General features: G+C 37.6%; 1 protein-coding gene across 1 annotated transcript; it reads left to right on the plus strand.

Moving 5' to 3' along the window:
* The first annotated feature begins 19,357 nt into the window (after nucleotides 1-19,357).
* Nucleotides 19,358-23,749, plus strand: LOC125872823 (protein NRT1/ PTR FAMILY 3.1-like). Its single transcript, XM_049553621.1, has 4 exons — nucleotides 19,358-19,654; nucleotides 20,571-20,788; nucleotides 21,773-22,332; nucleotides 22,667-23,749. Exons 1-4 carry the CDS (start codon nucleotides 19,522-19,524, stop codon nucleotides 23,604-23,606), a joined length of 1,851 nt encoding a protein of 616 aa, XP_049409578.1. The 5' UTR covers nucleotides 19,358-19,521; the 3' UTR covers nucleotides 23,607-23,749.
* The last annotated feature ends 316 nt before the right edge of the window (nucleotides 23,750-24,065 follow it).

Raw genomic sequence — 24,065 nt, forward strand, 5'->3', positions numbered from 1 at the left:
TCGAGGTACTTTGGGGCCTTCTCACTAGTCCATGCCTCGCTTAACAAGGAAAACTCCCGAAAGTCCTCCGATTCGAGCGTGGGAAGCTCCCGTTGGGGGTCGACGCAAGAGAATATGACCTTTCACATCCTGCCCATCAAACGATCCCTTTCGATGTTCTTCTACTTCTCCCATCGCAACTGGTGGCGAAGCATCTCGACCTCAAGGGCGATGGAAAGTGGAACTGGAGCTGAGGTGCAAACATAGGTACATCCCAATATTCTCCGGACGGCAGCCGGGTCCTTATCCATGTGATCGCCTGATAGTGGGGGTTGAGACTAGGTAGGAGGGGCGTCATCGTCCCCCTCTGCCACTGCTCTGTTGCCCCTGATCCTGCTCATATTTCTCTTCTTCTTTCCTTTGGAATAGAGACGCTTGGTCAAGAGAGGATGGAAAAGGGGATCCATGGGTAATACCTCGTCAATGTCCAGGAGTGGCACCCTCTTGCACATCGCTGTCACCAACCCCGATAGGAAGAATGCCTTTTTGTTGCCTTGATAGAACATCTTCCACTCGGACACTATCTGTGACCCCACGTTCCGCCTGATCCCCTGCACTATGCAAGCCACCACCAGAGCTTAAGGATAAGTGTTGCACCCAAATCGCACACGCAAGTGCATGTGGTCGTTCAAGTATTAAAGTGGCTCTTATAAAGAGTCAGGTATCGTACCCACAGGTACTTACGCTTGGAATCACTTAATTTCTCCAACTTTTATCTAAGCACAAGTGTTATCAATATTCTAAAAGTGATTTATTTTATAATACTAATAGTTAAACAAAATGTAACAAACGTGATTCAATTTCAAGGGTTTAAAACAATGATTGGGTAAAGTCCAGGGCTGCAGCTCTTATCAGGATTCATGCAATTAATATCACTTACATGGGTATTTATCAACTATCGAATCAATGAATCACATGGTTAAATGTATGATCATGGTCTCCCGACCTCTAATCGCCTTTGATAAATGACAACCTAACTACATCGTTGATCAGGGAAAGGCTGAATCAAGTACCGAGCATTACGATTTCTTCATGTATAGTGACCAAGCATGGTTTCTAGGTATATCCTTATACTAGATACAAATTAAACTTAGTAATTAAGAGAAAATCATGCTCCTTATTCCCCACGTTCTATCCTCTTATTCCTCTCTCGAGTTCAATTTGGACAATGTATTTATTTCAATGGTGGCCAGTCACGAAATACGACAAACAAGAACATAAGAAATATTCATATGATAATTGATATTAACCCAATGAAAACTTAATGAATTACCATTATCTTGTAGTCACAGCCCTAGAACTAGGGTATTTAGCTACTCATAATCAAAGATTCGATCAAACAATGTTTAAGTATCATAGAAAGATCGAAAGTAAAAGAGTTTAGGAAAGAACCCTAAAAAATAATGAAAACATTCTCCCAAGTCGTCGTTCTTCAAAACCCAGAAAAAAATATTTTAATAAAATCAAGTATTAGTCTATTTATACAAAAAAGTCGAAACGGCCAAAACTGAGACATCAGAGCGCGACGTGGAGCAGTGTTCAAATTTCCATTAGAACGCAGTTGCTCTTATCCTCGACACGGCAGCTACACGAACCACTCTGCCTAAATTCGAGCATCGTGAATTAATTTAAGACTCCCTCTCCGGAGAGGGCACAAAGTGCTTTGCTTGGAATTGTACTTCACGAGCTAAATTATAATTCCTCTCCGTGACACGGAGAGGATACAAAGATGCCTTAAATGACATTTCTTAAATCTTCTTCCTTGCTTTCTTTTGACTCGAGTCTTTTGTGTTCCCCATTGTCCATTTTCGTGCTAGTTTCTCCAATTAAACTCACCTACACAACTAATCATGTTGATTAGCTCATAAACAACCACAAGACTTGATATGACTATAAACAAACACACATTGAACTCAAACTTAGCTTTAAATACGGGCAATATTAGATTTCTAAGCTTATAAATATGCCTAAGATCACTACCCCACACTTAGAGCTTTGTTCGTCCTCGAACGACTTACCAGCTTCTCCTAGACCTAGACTCTCTATTATGGTATTTGTGCATCCGCCACTTTCTTCTGAGGATCTGTGAACAGATAACACAAGCATGATTTCATTCAAAGTTGCATGACTCCTGTAATTTACTTGACAATTTTTAGCAACCAACGCATTCAACAACATGTGCACCATTACATATCACCTATCCTTCATACAACAAGTGCCCCTTACTCCAAAGAATAGTCCACACACTCAAATAAGCAAATTGAATATACTTTGAGGACTTTAAAAGCATGGTACACTCTCACTCAACAAAGACATGAAACATGTATGCATTGAGAACCATAAGCTTGCCCATTATGTACATCTCTACTTGTAAAGTGTATTATGCTCACAATCAAATAGGACTTGTTCCAGTTTTAATGTAGGCTTAAGGTAAGGCAGGATTCATTCAGATAAAATCAGTGACTTATCCCCCCTAATGCACCATATTCAACATCTTTTTTATATTCACAACTTTTTTTTCTCTTCAGCCCCCCCTTTCTTCGTATATTTCCACCAGTATTACCGACCTTACCTTTATTTATCATTCGCCCCATTATTTCTATAGTTTTTTTTTATAACCACTCAACAATAGCCACCCTTGACTTAGAGATTTCTCTCGAGTTAAGGTGCACTTTGCCCTTGTAAGGTCCAGGGCCATCATTAAGGTATTTACCAAGTTAGCCACCCTCAACTTAGGATTTTAACCTTAGTCGAAGTGCACAATGTCCTAAGGACCAGGGCCAATCTCAGATTCAAACTCATGGGGTATCATTTTACCACCTCTTTTCATTCTTCCCCAACAAACTAACATTTCTACCCTATTTACTCTTTTCCGTTGTTTTCACTTCTCCTCCTAACATAGTGCATTAGGGATTTGAGATCAAAGCTAACGGTATCAATAAAATAGATTTGGCTTCATTACGTGGGTTAGAACAAAATCAAGGCTAACAAGGCTCAATTGGGCTATACTAGGGATATTATTTCTGATAAGGCAAAAATTCAAGACAATTCAAAGAAAGCCTATTATCATCTTCTAGACAAAACACACTTGTATTTCTCTTGAATAACATGTCGGGCAAGTTCTAGACTCAGATGCATTCATGGATACTACAAAAATCTCACCACACAGGGCACAAGTTCTAATCAAGAATGGTTCAATCACAACACACAATCAATTTATGCACAAGGTCTAATTTAAGTTTAAGCTGTAATCATTCAAGTCAAATACAAAAATTTCACTGCATTCATATATCAACTTCAAATCATGCTTTCACACATATTCCTTTAAGAATTTCAGCTTTAGCACAACCCAACCTATGACTTCATGACAAAATTGCCCTTAAGACTGTCGTAATCCATTTATCATTGGGCAATGTGACTCAACTATGACTACTGACTCAATCCTACAAAAGACAAAATCTTTTTGTATTTTGCACGGTTCAAAGGGACTTTCCTTAGCCAAAGAACTGAAAACAACCTCCAAGGAACCCAAAAAAAAACAAAAAAACAAAAACAGACTCTAACAATGTTCAACAAAAATAAATATATACAGACTAGGTATGATTTTCACTCCTCACCCCACACTTATACATTAGCACTGTCGTGCTTTAAAAAAATTATCAGAACAGTTCAAGTGGTAAGGTGAAAACACTCCCTGATCAATCCTCTGTCGCATCACCCCCGTCGGCCTCATCACCGGCATGAGTGGGGTCTACCTCCTCATCCAAATCAGACTCCACATCTGAGCTGGTCTGAAATCTCTCCTCATCGGTCGGAATGTCATTGTCAACCGGCTCACGAAACACAGGACCAATGCCAAGTAGTGCCTTAGCGTGGTCATTCAAAGAGTAACGTCTCTCAACCTCTCCGAACTGCATATCAGTGGACGCCAGGCAGCCATTCTGATGGCGCAGCATCTCTAAGCCATACATCCTGGCCATAATCAACTCATCGCGTCGATGGCGCTCAACAGTGGTGAGGGTTGGCCCAAACTCAGTGTCGAGCCCCTTGGTCCTAGTGATGTCCACCTGTGCTGGGAATAAAGGTTCCACGTAGTCCACATTTTCTTCAGGGACACCTACAGTGTGACACACCCTAGTAATAAGTCCACCAAAAGTATACCAGTTCCCTTTGTGAACCCGGGCCTTTCACATAGTAGATTTTAAAAAAGCTCTAATATTCAGCTCCGTTCCAGTCATCAAGGCATATACCAAGCACAACCTGTCACGAGTAATCTTTGTGTAGTGGAGACCCGATATTAAATAGTTCATGACAACCTTTAGCCAAACACGTGTCTCCCTAAGCATGTGAGCATAGGGAAGAGATTGGTGATATCTCTTCCCACTGTGCTTAGTCCATTGCGCCATGGGTTGGGGACCGTACAGAGTATGTCTAATGGCCCGGTATGGAGGGTGTATATTTAACCCTGTCAGCACTAGTGGGTCCATGTCTTGTGGTGTACCTAATATGTCATTTATACCTGAGGGGGTGATAGGCACATTAATTCCTCTCACCGTCACAAAATAGGATCTTGCCTCTGGCACCCAATTGGCGTAGAACTCTCGGACCATGTGCAAGTTGCACTCTTCTAGTTCGGCGAATATAAACTTCATCCACAACTCCCTAATTCGCCTCAGGATCTGTGGGAGCTCATGCACCAGGCCTGTCAGTACAAACATCAGAGAAATAAGTGGCCTCGATGTGCTTTTTGTACCATGCCTTCCCTTCTTTGGTTACAACCCTCACCCCAAACCGCCTGGTTTGGCCCTTGGGAACTGTAGGTGGAGGTGGGACGTTCCCACTCTGGATACGTTTCCTATGGCTTGATGTGGCCACTTCCTTGCCAGGTCTTTGTTAATTCGACATGATTACCAATAAGCATAGTATAGTTCAGCCCATCACTCATAACATTGATCACAATTGGGTGGTGTGCACACACCACCCCACACATATTTCAAAGCATGCTTCAGCCTAGGTACTCAGACTTTCCAAAAATGACCGTCAACACACTCGTAGTGCTACTCAAGACTTCACACAACTAATATAGACCCATGAATACATACTATCATTCAGTTAACACCGCCAAGCAACACTCACCATTCACGCATTCATCGCCAAAATAATGTCTACTCAAGAATTTGACACTATAGGCACCCAATTTGCAATGAGAGCATATTAAAACACCTATTAGACCTCGCTAGTGTAAGCATTCAATCCCCCAAAATTCCTCTAAACCCACATATACATAACAATCAGATAATTCTACTCAAGTTTTCGAAATCACCAACCTGTTGGAAACCAACAAACCTAACCTAGGAACAAAATAGTACCCATAGGCAGCATGTTTATACATAGCCTAATTCAACTCAATACCCTATAATGAAATCAAATGGATACTTCTACTCAGACTTTGAAATCCCAATAAATTGATAGTTTAGACAGCCATTCCTAATCGTGCATAACCCACCTACAATACCTTAGCAATTTCAACCAATCAACCTAAACCCCAAGCACAAGTGATAATAGGTGAGCTTTTCTTAGAAATTGGATAACACCCGTATTGCACAACATACAACCTTTTTAATGCGATCCAATACACTCCAAACACCACACAGATCACACAAACAACAACCCATAGTTCTACATATCAAGATGCCCAACTCTTACTGAAAAGAATAGCAAAATACGTACCTGGATGATAGATAAGCTCAAAATTGAGAAAGAGAAGATGACAAGTTGCCTCTGCGTTACGGATTGAAGCTGGAGAATCGCAAGGAAAAGGAAAGGGAAAAATAATCGCCAATTTGAGGAGTACAATGGGTTAGGGGACGAGAATTTGGGGTTTAGACGGGATTGGGTCGGGTTATTTCCAAAGAAAATGGGTAAAACCCTTTTACTTAATAAAAATCAAAGTTGGCTTACTTGAGGGGCAACGCGGCTGCTACATAGAGTCCTCTGCCTCGTCTGGGAAATTTAATTCCAGGCGAGGAAAAAATTTATCCCTTGCTCCGCGACGCGGGACTGTCATGGTGGCCTTTTTCTTGACGTAGAAACTAAGTCCCGTCGAAATCAAAATTAGAGACTCCCTCCGCGACGCGGCTGCTACACGGAGGGTTCTGCCTCAAATTAGAAAACTAATTCCAGGTGAGGCAAAATTCCTATACACCTCCACGGCGCGGATTAGGTCATAATTCTTGATTCCTGCACATTTCAAGCTCAAAACTCGCTAGGAAAAACACAATGGGTTGCCTCCCATCCATCGCCTTAGTTTTGGTCATGGCACGACTCATTTTTTAAAAATTAAATCCTATGAATTGAAATAACTAAACAAAAGTAAGGAAATCCTAACTATTACAAGGGTTCACGGGTTGCCTCCCGTGTAGTGCTTGATTTAGCGTCGTGACACGACCCATCACATGACTCATTCGTCATTCAATTTGAGCGCTTCAAGCTCAGGATCAACATCATTTCCAAAATAGTGCTTGAGCCATTGTCCATTCACAAGGAAAGTAGAGCTCTTGTCCTTGTTCCTTAGCTCCACAACACCATGTTGAGTCATCCTCACTACTTCAAATGGACCACTCCGGTTAGATCAAAGTTTTCTGGGGAACAACTTCAACCTTGAGTTAAACAACAACACTAATTGACCAGGCTCAAAGGTGTGTGCCACAATATGCTTGTCATGCCACCTCTTGGTATTTTCTTTGTACAACTTGGCATTCTCATAGGCGTGAAGCCTGAACTCTTCTAACTCATGCAACTGCGTTATCCTCTTCTTTCCAGCCAACTCAGCATCCAGATTCAACTTTTTATCGCCCAATATGCCTTGTGCTCCTATTCGGCTGGTAGGTGAAATGCTTTTCCAAACACCATTCGATAAAGAGAAGTCCCTATCGGTGTTTTGTATGCAGTCCGATATGTCCATAAGTCATCATCTAGCTTGTCAGCCCAATCTTTCTTTTAGGCATTCACAGTCTTTTGGAGAATCTGCTTGACTTCTCTAGTAGACACTTCCACATGCCCACTAGTCTGGGGATGATATGTTGTAGCCACTTTGTGTCTTACCCCATATTTAGCTAGTAAATTACGGACTGAACTATTAATTAAATGCGTACCTCCATCACTAATCATAGCCCTTGGAGTTCTAAACCTGGTGAAGATGTGCTTCTGGATTAATTTCATGCCTCCACCCAGTTGGACACGTAGTCCACTACCACTAAGATGTATTGATTACCACGAGACAATGGGAATGATCCCATAAAGTCTATCCCCCAGACGTCGAAGATCTCTACCTCCAGTATATTGCTCAATGGCACCTCATACCTTCTAGAAATGGTGTCCATTCTTTGGCAGTGGTCACAACCCTTCACAAACATAGCAACATCTTTTAAAAAGAGTAGGCTAAAAGAAGCTAGATTGCAATACCATATGTGTTGTTCACTTGCCTCTATGATGTCCACCATATGGTGAAGAGTGACAACTCTCCAACACTTGTGCCACCTCTTGTTCAGCTATACACCTTCTCATTATTTGATCAGGTCCCTGCTTGAATAAGAAGGGCTCATCCCATACATAGAAGTGTGCATCATACTTTAGCCTCTGTTTTTGATGTGTTGAGGCCCAGGTGGAAATAAACCACTCACCAGGAAATTTACAATATCAGTATACTAAGGCACTTGAGCAAAGTCCAAAGCAAGTAATTGCTCATCAAGAAACTCTTCACGAATCTACCCCTCATTCTTCACATAGGATGAATCCCCCAATCTGGATAGATGATTAGCTATCTGGTTCTCAGTTCCCTTTCTATCTCTTATCTCTAGATCAAACTCTTGTAATAGCAGAATCCACCTAATCAGCCTCGGCTTGGCATCCTTCTTATTAAACAAGTACCGAATTGCAGCATGATCAATGTACACCACAACCTTGGTTCCCACCAAGTATGATCTGAACTTATCACATGCAAACACTAATGCTAGAATATCCTTCTCAGTAACAATATAATTTGTCTGGGCTGTATCAAGTGTCTTGCTTACATAGTAGATGGAATGAAACATCTTATCTTTTCGCTGCCCAAGCACTGCCCCAATCGCTATATCACTGGCATCACACATCAGCTCGAATGGAAGCTCCCAGTTTGGAGCAATCAGAATAAGTGCTTTCATTAATTTCTTCTTCAACAACTAAAATGCCTGCAAACACTTCTCATCAAATACAAACTTCATCTCTTTCTCTAACAAGCTGCACATGGGTCTTGCAGTCTTAGAGAAGTCCTTCATGAACCTCCTATAGAACCCCGCATGGCCTAGAAAGCTTCTAACTCCCTTTACTGTGATAGGGGGTGCAAACTTCTCAAACTTTAGCTTGGTCAACTTTCAACCTACTCTTGGAGATCTTATGCCCCAACACAATTCCCTTTTGTTTCTTCACACCAAGCAAGAACTCTGTCAAGATTAGTCAAACAAAATTCAAAAGACTCACCAAACACCAAGAAGTCGTCCATGAACACTTCAACAAAAGCCTCTACCATATCATGGAAGATTGCTATCATGCATCTCTGAAATGTTGCTGGTGCATTGCATAAGCTGAATGGCATGCGCTTGAACACATAAGTGCCATATGGACAAGTGAAGGTAGTCTTCTCCTGGTACTCTGGTGCAATAACAATCTTATTGTACCCTGAGTAGCCATCAAGGAAACAGTAATATTCCTGACCCGCCAATCTATCCAGCATCTGATCAATAAAAGGTACCGGGTAATGTTCTTTTCTAGTGGCATCATTCAAATTTCTATAATCCATGCAGATACGCCACCCAGTCACTGTTCTTGTAGGGATCAACTCATTCTTTTCATTAGTTACCACCACCATTCCGCCCTTCTTGGCACATACTATACTAGACTTACCCATTTACTATCTGATATGAAGTACACAATCCCTGCATCTAACCACTTGATCACCTCTTTTCTAACCACATCTTTCATCAATGGATTTAGTCTCCATTGATGTTGTGCGCTCGGTTTATGCCTTTCCTCCATGTAGATTTTATGCATGCACATTGCGGGACTAATTTCATAGATGTCGGACATTTGCCAACCCAGAGCTGCTTTTCTTTTTTTCAAGATGATTAATGTTGCTTCAACCTGTGCATCAAACAATGTTGTAGACAAAATAACCGGTAAAATTTTATCTTTACACAAAAATGCATACATGATGTGGGTTGGAAATGCTTTTAACTCCAGCTAGGGTGCTTCTTCAATGGAGGGTTTGGGTGGAGGACCCAACACCCTATTTAAAGGCTCCCAACGATCTCCAGATTTACCTATAAGTGCCACAACAAGATGTTACACCATTTCGTGTGCCTCAACATCCCCATAGATATTATCTCATACTAACACTCGCTCTAAAGGGTCCTTAGATGCAATGTGTCGAGCCTCTGCCTCAATATCTATCATAGTTATGGCAAACAACTCCTCATAAATAGCTGGCAGCTTTAATGCCTTGTACACGTCGAACAACTCTACTTTATCATGGGATTGGATAGTGAGTTGCCCGGCTGCTACATGTATCATAGCCCACTCAGTAGCCAAGAAAGGTCTTCCTAAGATGAATGGAACCTTATGATCCAACTCAAAATTCAGCACAACAAAGTCTACTAGGAATATCAACTATCCCACTTGCACTAACACATCCTCTACAACACCCTCAGGCCTAGCAACATATCTATCAGCCAACAGTAAGATGATGGTAGTAGGTTTAGGACTACCCAACCCCAGTTTTTTGTACAACGAAGTTGGCATTAAATTGATACTAGCTCCTAGATCACACAACCCTTGCGCATGAATGCTCTGCCCTATAGTGATCTAAATCCTAAAGCTACTCGGATCTTTCAGTTTAGTGGGCAACTTATTTTGGATTCTGGTGCTGCACTCTTCAGTAAGTGCAACAATCTCATATTCAGTCAGCCTCATTTTGTTCACCACAATCTCTTTCACATATTTCGCATACCTGGGTATACCCTGCAAAACATCTACCAATGGCAAGTTAATGTGAACTTGTTTCAAAAGAGATAGAAACTTACCAAAACATTCATCTTTCTTTTGTTTCTTGAACTTCAGAGGGAATGGAGGAGGTGGTTTCACTATTGGTTGCACTCTCTCTTCTTGTGCAACAACCTCACTTTCTTTGGTTCACTCTCTTTACTCACAACATCAGTGTTTCTTTTCTTAGGAGCTAACTCCTCCAATTGCAAACCAGTGCGTGTATCTACCGCGTTTACCTGCTTGGGATTTGGATCAATATTTCTCGGTTAACCTCTTTGCGATCGTGATGTTTCTCTAGATTTTGTATGGCTAACTGATTATTTCTTACATCAGCAGTTAACTGGGATTGATCAACCATAATCTTTTTCAGTATCTCCTCCATGCTCATGTTACTCGATTACTTATTTAGTTGCTCCCGTTAGACATGTGGTTGGTACCCTTGCATATTTTCTTGGGGTCTATACTGATTTTGGCCTTGAGCCTGATTTTGATTTCCACCCAAGAAAAGTTAAGATGGTTGCGCCAACTCGGGTTGTAAGAGTTTCCATAGTTCTGCTGGCCTCCTCCTTATTGTGCATTACCTACAAAATTAATAGAATTTGGGTTTGCACCACATACCTCTGCACTATGATCACCACCTCCACAGATCTCACACCAAGTTGGTGGTTGTTGGACTGCATTCACCTGAGCGGGTTGTTGTCCCAATGCTAGATTGCTAAAGTGGGTATTCATCATGTTTTGCATCGCAACAATCTGTGCAGTTAAAATAGTTATTGCATCTACTTCCAGCATACCTGCAATTTTTTTATCATAGGTTTCACCCCTCCACCATTCCATTCGAGGTTACCCTGTGACATCCTGTTCAGCAAGGTGAATAGCTTAGCATATGTCTTCTCCAAAGTCTGACCACCTGCAGCTGAACCAAGTAGAATTTTGGTGTTAGGCTCCAATCCTTCAATAGAGGTATGGACCAACACCTCATTAGATTGATGATAATGTGGGCAGCTCATCAACATCGATTTAAACCTGTCCTAAGCTTGGTACAAGTTTTCTCCTCCTTTCTATCTAAAACTTAGGATGTCACTCCTCAACCTAGCTATTTTTCAAGATGGAAAAAAACTGATGAGGAACTTCTGTGCTAGATCATTCTAGGTGGGAATTGAGTTTGCAGGCTCTGAGTTTAACTATCTTTTTGCTTCCCCAAGCAGAGAAAAAGGGAATAAAGTGAGCCTCATGTAACCCTTGTTTACTCCAGTTGGAGTCTAAGTATCACTGATCTCGAGGAAATTTTGGATATGGACTATTGGATCCTCATGCGATAGACCAGTGAACTGCCCTTTACTGTTCAATAGTTGTACCACACTTTGCTTCAATTCAAACCTTCTACTAGCTGCAAGTTTCTGAATGTATGATGTCACATTGGTGGTATGTGGGATTGCCACGTCTCTTACCTTTATCTCAGCCATTATTTCAGGTTCTTCTTGCTCAACTCTTGCTACTGGTGATGTTGGTTCACTAGCAACAAGAGGGACTAGGTAAGTAAGTTGTCTTCGTCTCCTCTGGTAGTGGACGAATCTTTTCGATCCAACTTTTAGCTAAGCACAAGAGTTATCAATATTCCAAAAGTGATTTATTTTATAATTCTAAGAGTTAAATAAAATGTAACAAACGCGATTCAATTTCAAGGGTTTAAAACAATGATTGGGTAAAGTCCAAGGTTGCAGCTCTTATCAGGATTCATGCAATTAATATCACTCACTCACTTGGGTATTTATCAACTATCGAATCACTGAGTCACAAGGGTTAAATGTATGATCATGGTCTCCCGACCTCTAATCACCTACGATAAATGACAACCTAACTACATCGTTGAGCGGGGATAGGCTGGATCAAGTACCGAGCATTACGATTTCTTCCTGTATAGTGACCAAGCATGGTTTCTAGGTATATCCCTATCCTAGATAAAAATTAACCCTAGTTATTAAGAGAAAATCATGCTCCTTATGCTCTACGTTCTATCCTCTTATTCCTCTTCCGAGTTTAATTTGGACAATGTATTTATTTCAATGGTGTCCAGTCACGAAATACGACAAATAAGAACATAAGAAAGATCCATATGATAATTGATATTAACCCAATGAAAACTTAATGAATTACCATCATCTTGTAGCCACAACCCTAGAACTAAGGTATTTAGCTACTTATAATCAAAGAATCGATCAAACAATGTTTAAGTATCATAGAAAGATCGAAAGTAAAAGAGTTTAGTAAAGAACCCTAAAAAATGATGAAAACATTCTCCCAAGTCGTTGTTCTTCAAAACCCAGAAAAATAATATTTTAATAAAATAAAGTATTAGCCTATTTATACAAAAAGTCGAAACAGCCAAAACTGGGACATCAGAGAGCGACGTATAGCAATGTTCAAATTTCCATTCGAACGCAGTTGCTCTTCTCTGCGATGCGATAAATACACGGACCACTCTGCCTAAATTTGAGCATCGTGAATTAATTTAAGACTCCTTCTCCGCGATGCGGAGGGGGCACGGAGTGGTCTGCCTAGAATTGTACTTAACGAGCCAAATTATAATTCCTCTCCGCGATGAAGAGAGGATACGAAGATACCTTAAATGACATTTCTTAAATCTTCTTCCTTGCTTCCTTTTGACTTGGATCTTTTGTGTTCCCCATTGTCCATTTTTGTGCTCATTTCTCCAATTAAACTCACCTACACAACTAATCATGTTGGTTAGCTCATAAACAACCAAAAGACTCGATAAGACTATAAATAAACACACATTGAACTCAAACTTAGCTTTAAATACGGGAAATATTATATTTCTAGGCATAAAAATATACCTAAGATCACTAAGTCACGTCAGTGCGATTGCCCGACGGGCAGACCCTTCTAGCCACCAAATTTAGCCACCTTTTGGCATCGGCGAACTAGTAAGTGATGGTGATTCCCTCTGTAGTAGCCCAATAGACCCGATCCTAATGCTCATCCTTAACTAGCGTATCCCATAACCAAACCAGATCCATCTCCCTCAGTCTGGTCTCGTACTCAACGTTGGAGACCTCCGACAACTTGAACACTACATTGATGAACTGAGTGCCAATAGGGACATCCACTACTCTAATGTAGATGACATGGTGAGGGTCATCCCAGCAAATAGTTGGGAGGAGGTCATAAAACTCCCTCATCCAGGTTGAGCATGCAGTCCGCTAGTGGTCCCAAACCGAACTCCATTAGTCAGGCATGGAAGACGGGTGCCTTCTCCGCTAAGCCTAGCAACTGGAAATCCCTCTCATACAAAAATTTGGTGTTTCGGTAATCATGATGCCTCTCCCGACTTGTAGCACGGGGAAATCGAAAAAATAAGTTCTCTTCATTAAATTCAGCCATTGTTGATCAAACCTGCAATTTCATAATGTGCATATTAGGACTCAACATATATAAGTAACCCTGGTAAAATGAAAGGAAAAATTCTTCTAGCTAAAATGGTTGGGAGGCCCCTGGTTCGCGGCCTTCCGCCATGGTGGCCAGGATCCCACCACAGCGATGTCACCACAACAGGAGCAAGGCCGCATGGCCACCTTTATCTGGGCAAAAGCTTCAGAGGTGCATTTATGGCACCCCTTCACCAAAAAGAAAACTCCATTTTCACTAAATTTAGTCAGATTAGTGTTTCTGAAGTACCCTAATACCTAANTCTTCTAGCTAAAATGGTTGGGAGGCCACTGGTTCGCGGCCTTCTGCCATGGTGGCCAGGATCCTACCACAGTGATGTTGCCACAACAGGAGCAAGGCCGCATGGCCGCCTTCATCTGGGCAAAAGCTTCAGAGGTGCATTTATGGCACCCCTTCGCCAAAAAGAAAACTCCATTTTCACTAAATTTAGTCAGATTAGTGTTTCTGAAGTACCCTAATACCTAAATAAGTAAAGATTCTAGAATTTCTAATCCTAAATGGTGCCTAAATCTAAGTTGCCAACCAAGAACACTATTCAACTTCCCCACCAATTCCAGAACATTTTGACCCTATTTTCATGTAATCCTTACTCTCAGAATGATGTGGAAACGTTGTAAACGTAAGGGAAGTATCCATGTTACGTTTATTACATCAAATCAAGCAATCTATTTGAAATTTCAAAAAACTACCTCAAGGCTATTTTTACTCAATTGTTTTATCATACAATTATTGTTAAGCATGTAATGAAGCAATTAGAGTAGGGAGTGAGATTATTACCTTAGTATTGACGTCATGAACGAAGCGATTGAGAGGGTTTTGGGAGTTTGAGGGTTACTATTAGAGGAAATGGGGAGAACCCATTTCTATCCCCCTCTTATATGACCCCTGAAATTGCACCATGGCGTTAGGGTCCCGCCACCGCGGCCTCTCCACAGCGGGATCTCGACCGCCATAGCAAGATCAGTTTTAGCAAAATAGGGATATATATTTTGTTCGTGTTTTGTCTCATTCTTTCTAGCTCATTCCTTTGACAAGGTGATTTTCATGCTTAAGTCTCGGGGTACGCAATTCTTTATTATTCCATGACAAGTTAATTTTTTAGTTTTGAAAGTACTCCAATCGACTCGTGCCTACTCCTCCTATTATCGTTCAAGAACGAACGAGGGGTAAATCAATATCTATTATAATGACCCAAACCGTATTTCATGGAACTAAGTTGTCCAGGCCTGTACGTTCCCTCCATAGTGGGAATAATCTTGCCACAACGGTTTCGCCATAGTGGGATGGGAGTCGCCATGGTGGGATAGTCAGAAAAAAATTGAAAGACGCAAATTCTTATTTTTCCCCTTCCTCCTTAAGTGCCAAAATATATAAGGGTCGCCCTAAAACCCTCAAAAGGCTGCTCTAGGCTTGGGGAGGAGGGAGAGGAGGAATTATAACATAAGAAAGGCTACAATCCATGGATTACATGCTTGCCTCCATTGTTTCGTTGTTGGGAAGTCAGGAGTCGTTATATAATCCTCATACAACTACTTGGTACCCATGTAGGCTAGGTTTTCTTTATTAGTAGTTGATAAATCATTCACACCGCCTAATATATTATAAGCCGACTGGAGATTTCATGTTTAGACCTTCAGGCATGAAGTTGGGAGGATAGTCAGTGTGGTGCCTGTGGTTGAACTAGTGTGTATTGTGTGGGTGGACTTATTATATGAATTTAGGGGTAGGTGATGGTTTGATTTCCCGTCGGTGTTATATATGTCTGTTAACTGCTTTATTGTATTCATGCATATATATGAATAGGGAAAGATGAAATGAATTTAATGAAATGACTATTTATGATCCATTGCATGCAAGGAACATGTTACCTGATTATACGATACAAATATATAAATCATTGATTATGGTGCTCTGATTGTGTTTTTAATTGTGGTTGATTGGATAAGGTGTCACGTTCCGACACATAATTGGATCTGGTGTCACATTCCAACACATTATTATATCAAATGTCACGTTTCAATATATTATTTGATCAGGTGTCACATTCCGACACATTATTAGATCGGGTGTCACGTTTCGACACACTAATAGCTTGGATGTAGGTTCCATGAGAAGACCATTGTTGACGCATTATCTGTGAATGAATATGACTTCTTGTGCCATAATTGAGAAATTGACAGAACTATGATTGATCATGCCTATCCTGTGTAATAATGGATATGAAAGAACCCGAAGTCCGAATGTTACTGTTTTTCGTATTGTGATGATGTTATTTGTGTTGCTATATTGTGGCTATTAAATGTGTTTCTGTATCCCAGGTATGAGAATGTGTGAGAGTAAAAGGCATAGTAGTGGGAATGGTGATGAATGACTAGGATCTACCTTGGGAAAGGGGTTCGTTCTTGAATGGCTAGTCATCCTTGAGATGGTATATTATGTTGTCAAGGGCAGAATTGTTGTGGTGGAGAATCATGTGCGTGTAGTAAGTTGGTTGGCCGGATTGGGGGCGAGGTGTGTTTCAAAAACTTCTTTATATGTGCCAGAAAGGTTCGACCTTAATCTAAATCAGAATTGGGAGCGATGCAAATTGAAATGACCCAAAAGGTTCTTAAAAATGTGCTTCGAAAGTTACCGGAAACTTGTTTAGCTATATCANTTGTGTTGTTCCCTAGTTGTGGTTAAGACAAATAAGGTGTTCAGAGTGTGGGTGCAAAGGTTAGCTGGGGCATTTTCCTTATAGCGTGTTTCTTCTGGTTGATTTCTTTTTATTAGGAAGTGGATATCGAGTTGACCAATGATGCCTATCAGTACGTGTTGCTTGTACTGATACTACTCTTGCTATGCCACTTGGCATAGTCTAGTTGCAGGGTCAGTGATGTTTCATAAGAGAAGACGAAGACGATCTCCAATGGCTTCCACTTTCCTTCGTTATGGTGGGAGCTATGTCATGATATTATTCTGTTTACATGACGTATCTTTAGTAGCTCTTGTACCTTTTTAGACTAGATCCCCGGGGTATTAATTATTCTAGAAATTCAATCTTGGTTTTGTTTTAACTCAGTATCTTGTAAACTTCATGAACTTTCCGATTTATCTCTTAATTTTTTCGCATGATGAAATTGTTTAGGGACTAAGGGTTCTCCTATCTAGGTGTTAGAGTAGGTGCCCGCAGGCCCGGTGGATTGGATTGTGACAACAACTTTACATGCTTTTATTCATACTTGCATCTCAAATTAAAAATACATGTTGCACCATAACTCTTCCGGATAGTAGATTAGATCTTCAACTATTTGCCCCTTCCAAATTAAAATACATCTTGCTAAATTTGTCTTAAAATTCTATCTCAAATATACTTTTTAAAAAATAAAATAAAATCAAATATACTTATTCCACATTTAAAATACAAATTCCCTTTTTGAAAACTCTTTCTTCTAGTGTTGAAATAAGCATGAGCTGACATGTTCCATTATTAAGATTTCAAATTCTACTATTTAAGGAGCTTTACTCGTGGTATGTTAATGTTCTTCTAGCCAAACATGTAACGAAAAATTTAAAAATTCAAATTCCAAAAACTTGAATCAAGTCATTAACTTCATTGCCCAAAATTGATTTTCAACACTTGACGCTTATTATATATAGTCACGGCTAAAACAAAATATCTAAAAGAAACCAAAAACCAACCTCAAATTGGAGGTCGAAAAATAACCCGACCTTCGAAGTTCAATTGTATTTGTTACAATTTTCTTTTGTGAAAATACTAACTTCAGGAGGTCAATTTTTTTATTTTTATTTTTAAAATATTGATTTCATGAGGTTGATATTTTTAATCATAAAATAATAATATGCACCAATATTTTGGTTCAAACTCCCATTTTCATTGTAATTGAATACGTTTCTATTAGTAAAAATAATTGATGCTGGTTTAAGACTATCTTTTATTAATACTCTTTAATTTTATATATTGTGATTTTTATTTTTTATTTTTGTAAAATCCGGCTTCTGAAGGTTTCTTTTTATTTATTTTTTTGCAAATAAAAAAAAAGAAGAAAAACTAACCTCTCAGGGTTGGATTTTGCATTTTTTTTTTTAAAAAAAGACCGACTTTAGAAGGTTGGTTTTTGTAATCTTTTTTAAAGTAGATTGACATTTTTTTCGATTTGGACCCAAAAAAACCTAACCTTCGAGATTATTTTTTGACAATTTTTTAACAGTAAGCTACTTTTAATCAGCTAATGCAAACAAAATCTACGGTATAACCCAATGACCATTTTTGGTTAGATTTAAAAACTAAAACATGTAGATAAACTTTGTTTAACATGTTATTGTCTTTTCTCCAGAACAATTTCTGCAGATTCTAATCCAACTAGGTAATGCAAATTTGATTTAATAGTCACATGTACATCAAAATTCATGAGCTGCAAAGTGAAACAAAAAACTGCAAATGGGACCCCACAATACCTGCCAGTATTACTCACTCTAGGGGCGGATCTACCCACAATGGTTAAAATCTAGGAAAATCTATTTGTTGCTAAAGTTATATCATATATTAAATTTAAATCACATTAGAATTTTGAACGAGTATTTGATCATAAATTTTTAATGTGTTAGATCATAATCTTAAAATATATTTCACTTCTATTTTCAAATATATGAACATGACTTATAAACATAAATTTTAAAAACTATCAAGAATATCGATCTAATCATACCAAAACAAACATATTTTCTTATTCCATATTATGTAGAGCCTTCATCAATATCGTTCATTATAATTATTATTATCACAAATCATATATAATTCTATATATAGAAAAGTTTGACACAAATTATCATTTGAATAACAAATTCTACTAACCAATTATTAGTAACTACAAATTGTTGCTTCCTGTATTCAACATAGTACTAAACCAGAAAACTATTAAGATGAAAAGAAATAAAAATATTTGAGGCCATAGAATTTACTGTATGTCTTTAAGAAATTTAATCCCTTTACTTTATTTGTGTTTATGGATTATTTCCTCTCATGAAGAAATGAATGATCTATTAAAAAAATAGCGCTACCTCAAACTTCAATAATTGTAGTGAACTCAAAAGGCAGCAATGAAATTACACAAACACTTTACTTTGTTTGTAAGAAAATGTATGCAGAAGGAAGATGAATCAATTTTGAAAAACAAGAGAAAATTCCTCAATTTATAGCCAACAAAAGATAGTATGAAAATGTGCTAATTGTGTCTTATCGGAGAGGTCACAACCATTTTCAAAAAAGAGACAACATTTTAGAAAGGTCGCAACCCTTTGGAAAATGCACAATCTTTTAGAAAGGTCACAATCCTTTAGAAAAGACACAATCTTTCAAAAAAACTCACAATCCTTCGAAAAAGTCACTTCCTTTCGAAAAAACCACAATCCTTCATTTTCCATTCATACCTCTAAAAACCAACACAAATTAGTTACAAATATCCATCACGGCAAAAGAAAACAATAATAATACTAATATACTAACAATAGTAAAAGTTTGAGGGATATATATATATATATATATATATATATATATATTGTTTTTTTTTTGATAAAATACAAAAGTTTGGAGTAGATTTTAAAATAAACAAACAATTATATTTTGAGCAAAACAAAAGAACTGAAAAAGATGTTAAAATTTAATATTTTGATTTCCAAAATCTCTCAAATAGTAAGATAAATTCTATGACCACACATATATTTTTTTACCAAAAAATACTTTAATACCTCTCCATTCAATCAAACTTACTCAAGTAGGGAGAGAAGCAAAAAAGGTGACCAAATACTTCCAAATGAAAACCAATGGATGAGACAAATTAACATGGGGCTAAGAATGTCAATAAATATCCCCTACATCTATAGGGAATTTCTCAAAATTACTTGCATTTCATAACTAAGAGTAGGTAGCTAGTCATGATGAGTGAAAATATGAAGGTGGCCAAGCAAGAGCTAGTTGTTCAAGAAAATGGCAAGAAAGAAGAAGATGAGACAATTGAAACTGAAAAAAGGAAGCTTGGAGGAATGAAAACAATGCCCTTTATACTTGGTAAGTTAAACTCTCACTTTCATCTTCTTCAAAATGAAAATCACTTTCATAATATAAATTAATGGAGGGAAAGGTGAAACTTCTAATTAGATAATTAACTAGCTATATACTTAATTAATTTGTTGCACATGTGATTGTGCTTCTTAACTTCTTTGATTAGTAAAGTTTTAGACTAAGAGTGTGTTTGGTAATTTTTTTAAAAATGTTTTATTAAAAACGAAAGAATTTTCTGATTTATTTTATGCTGTTTTGGTAAGTTGATGAAAAATATCATTTCAAAATTATTTATAACATCCGATCTCTCAAGTAAATAAAGTCCCTTTTTTTTACCTTTGATTTCTTCTCCTTTAGTGACTTAAGTTGTTGTTGACCCTTGAGAGATAAAAAGAAAGAAGGTTTAAATTAATTAATTAATTTTTTGAGTGGTATATTTTTTTTAAAAAAATACTTAATTATATTGATAAAAGATAATTTATCAATATTATTCATTTGTTATTTTTAGAGATAATTGATAAACTTATTAAACAGAAGAATAGTTTTTTTTCTAAAAAAAATTAATTAATACATCCTTAAATTTTAAAAAATTCATTCATTTTAATTGAAAAAAATAATTAAAAATTCATTTATTTTGAATGGAAAATATATGAAAACTAAGGTAGTTTGTCTTTTTTCTGTTTGTTTTTCCCTTATTATCCATTGGGATTTGATCCAAGAATAAGATAAGTTTACTTATTTTAAAACGGAAAATGTTCTTTAAAATATTTAAAATTGATATCTCTCTTCACATGTGATATGTCTTTACGATAAAATAAATAAATATGTGAGCTAAATTATTAGCAAAAGGACATATTTGTAGTAATAATTATTGAAATGTATGAAGAATTAACAATGCTTATTAATTATTATTGTTGAACAGCAAATGAAGTATGTGACAGATTTGTGGGTGCTGGATTTCATAGCAACTTGATAACATACCTAACGCAAGTGCTAAATGTGCCTTTAATAAAAGCATCTAATACACTAGCCAACTTTAGTGGTGTTTCAAATTTCACTCCACTTATTGGTGCTCTTGTTGCTGATTCATTTGCTGGTCGATTTTGGACTATTATTGTTGCTTCCATTATTTATGAAATGGTATGTCTCTATTCCCTATCTCAAACTAATCAATCCATTACATAATCAACTTTTTAAATATAGATTATAGTATTATTCATTAAAAATATGCATATCCATAGATATTCACATTATAATTAGTACTCCCCTGTCCCAATTTATGTGAGTTACTTTCCTTTTCATTCAGTCACAAAAAGAATGACACACTTCTATATTAAGTAACAATTTAACTTTAAAATGTCTATTTTACACTCAATGAAATGATTTATAGCCATAAAAATTTCTATCATTCATTTTAGACTAGTTTTAAAAGTATTCTTTTCTTTCATAAACTTTGTGCCGAGTAAAACTACCTCACATGAAATGTGACACATGAAGTAATATTTTTCATGAGTTTTTATTTTTTGGAAAATTTAAAATCATTATGGCTTAGAACTTCATCTGACTATTCCTAAAGTCATACCTACTATGGATGTTCATATTTTTTTTTTTGTCGATTAACCTATATTTTTTAATACATTGAGTCAGATATTTTATTCATTTTTGGCCAATCCATATATGATTCGACCCACTCGTTTCCACTCCTAGATACATGGCTTTTTCTTAAAGAGCCTATTTTGTAGGTTATAGATTTTAAAAAAATAATTAAAATCCAAGTACTATTTGCAGAAAAAACAATCTTTTCATATAAAAATTAAGAATTATTGGAATAGATTTGACACATTTGGAGTATTATATAGAAGTTGTTAACAAGTTTTAGATTTAAAGCTTTCTTTTGATTTGTTTTGGCTCTAGGACACTAATATGCTTGAGCTGCCCCTGCTTTGTCATTTTCCATTCAAATATGTTAACAGCCTGAGCAACAACGAACTATGAATTAGGATAATCCGTAGCTAAATAAGATTAACAAACAATTTTGCTGTTTATCTACAGAATTTGTCCATACAGAGTCCCCTGATTTTTATAGTAGCAATGGAAATCTTACTTTGAGATGTTTATATACAGGGACTGATCAGCATAACTATCTCAGCAATCATGCCACAACTCCGTCCTCCACCATGTCCAACTCAGGAGAATTGCAAAGAAGCTTCGAATTCACAGCTTTGGGCACTCTACATTTGCCTACTTTTGACATCTATTGGTACAGGAGGCCTTAGACCTTGTGTAGTTACCTTTGCTGCTGATCAATTGGACATGAGGAAATCTAAAGTAGAATCGCGAAAGTGGAACTTTTATAATTTGTTCTATTTCTGTGTCACAATGGCTACGTTAACTGCATTAACTGTTGTCGTTTATATACAAGATAACGTAAATTGGGGATGGGGTCTTGGACTTCTAACAATTGCTATGGCATTGTCTGTTATCGTGTTTGTTGTTGGATCTCCATTTTACAGAAAAGTAGAACCAGGAGGAAGTCCATTAATCAGATTGACACAGGTTATTGTTGCCTCAGTGAGGAAGAGAAAAGTCGTTGTTCCAGACGATGATCGTCTCTTATATGAGAACAGAGAGCTTGATTCTGCTATCTCACATGATGGAAGGCTTTTGCATACTAATCAGTTCAAGTAAGGTGATTTTAAGTAACGTTTGATGAACACGAATATGTAGCATATGTAGAATAGCTAAAAGATAAAATTAACTTGCAAAAAAAAAAAAGAATCTGTAGAGATGCTAATTTGTAAATTATGCTCTTTTAGTTAATTTGGTCTAGAACTTTTAAGTTGATTTCTCAGATGGTTATTCGACTAATAGTTATTATTTTAGAAAGTCACTTTCTTTGCTGAAGAAAAAGTTGGAATCAAGAAAAAAGATGACTTTCTGATATAATAACTATTAGTTGACTGACCATCTGGGAAATCGACCCTGTTATTGCTTTACTAATTTAACCAATTGGTTAAGGTGGATTGATCGAGCTGCTGTAGTAACCGGCGATGACATGAAAGAGTCGTGCCAGCCAAATTTATGGAGGCTAGCTACCGTTCATAGAACGGAAGAGCTGAAATGCATCTTAAGGATGCTGCCAATTTGGGCTGCAGGGATATTACATTTTGCTTCACATTCACATGTAGGCAGCTTTACAATCCAACAAGCGCGAAGTATGGATCGTCATTTGTCCCACAGCTTCCAAATACCTCCAGCCAGCATGTCTATTTTTAGCGTCCTAACGGTGCTTATTGGCCTTGTGCTTTATGAGCGCTTCTTTGTTCCTTTTGCTCGTCGATTCACAGGACACAAATCAGGCGTTACATGCTTACAGAGAATGGGAATAGGATTCGCCATTAATATTCTTGCTACTGCAACTTCAGCACTAGCTGAGATTAAGCGTAAAAAAGCAGCTGCAGATCATAACTTACTTGATCAGCCAACGACTCATGTCATTCCTATTAGCGTGTTCTGGTTGGTTCCGCAGTATTGCCTTCACGGAGTAGCTGAAGTCTTCATGAGTGTTGGACACCTTGAATTTCTCATTGAACAATTCCCTGAAAGCATGAGAAGCACTGGAGCTGCACTTAACTCGTTAGCTTCGTCGTTTGGAAATTACTTAGGTACATTTATAGTAACTCTAGTTCATCAGTATACCGGAAAAGAAACGAATTGGCTACCAGATAGGAATCTCAACAGAGGAAGACTTGAAAACTTTTACTGGCTTATGGCTGGAGTACAAGTAGTAAATTTTGTATACTATCTTATATGTGCATCATTATATATATACAAACCCTTGGAACAGATTACTGAAGGAAGCAAGGGAACAGATGTGGAATTAGCTGATGAAATAACTTTGTTAGACAATTCTAAAGGTGATGGACAAACAGATAGAGCAAGAAATGGAATGAACTAATATATTGCTTAGTTAAACTAGTAGACATTTTAGTTTTCAAGTTTTAGTTGTCACAAGTTGATACTATTAAATGTACCAAAAAATAAAGGTTGAAACTATTACTCTCTCTGTCCCAACCAATGCGACACATTTCAGTTTTTGAGATTCGAACAAGTTTATCTTTGACCATAAATTTTTCATATATCTTTTAAATATTTTGAATTATCAATCATTGTGACTTATAGTATTTTTTAAGTAGTTTACAAATATATAAATTTCATTTTAAAAAAATTGAAGATTTCATGAGCAAATTCTTGGTCAAACTTAAACTGTTTGACTCTCGAAAAATGGCATGTGTCACGTAAATTGGAACCGAGGGAGTAAAGGAAATGGCATAATGTTGAAGCAACCATTTTGTATTTGATGCAAGGGCTTGATATTTGTTCTTTTCTTTCTTTTTGAGCTATGAACGTTAAGATG

This window comes from Solanum stenotomum, chromosome 8 (genome assembly GCF_019186545.1).
Source record: "Solanum stenotomum isolate F172 chromosome 8, ASM1918654v1, whole genome shotgun sequence".
NCBI lineage: Eukaryota > Viridiplantae > Streptophyta > Magnoliopsida > Solanales > Solanaceae > Solanum > Solanum stenotomum.

Bases quoted from the DNA above. Each gene is read 5' to 3' on its own strand.
- LOC125872823 (XM_049553621.1), top strand. From the start codon at position 19,522: ATGATGAGTGAAAATATGAAGGTGGCCAAGCAAGAGCTAGTTGTTCAA. The intron at 19,655-20,570 runs GTAAGTTAAACT...ATTGTTGAACAG, and splicing joins AACAATGCCCTTTATACTTG to CAAATGAAGTATGTGACAGA. The intron at 22,333-22,666 runs GTAAGGTGATTT...CAATTGGTTAAG, and splicing joins TTGCATACTAATCAGTTCAA to GTGGATTGATCGAGCTGCTG.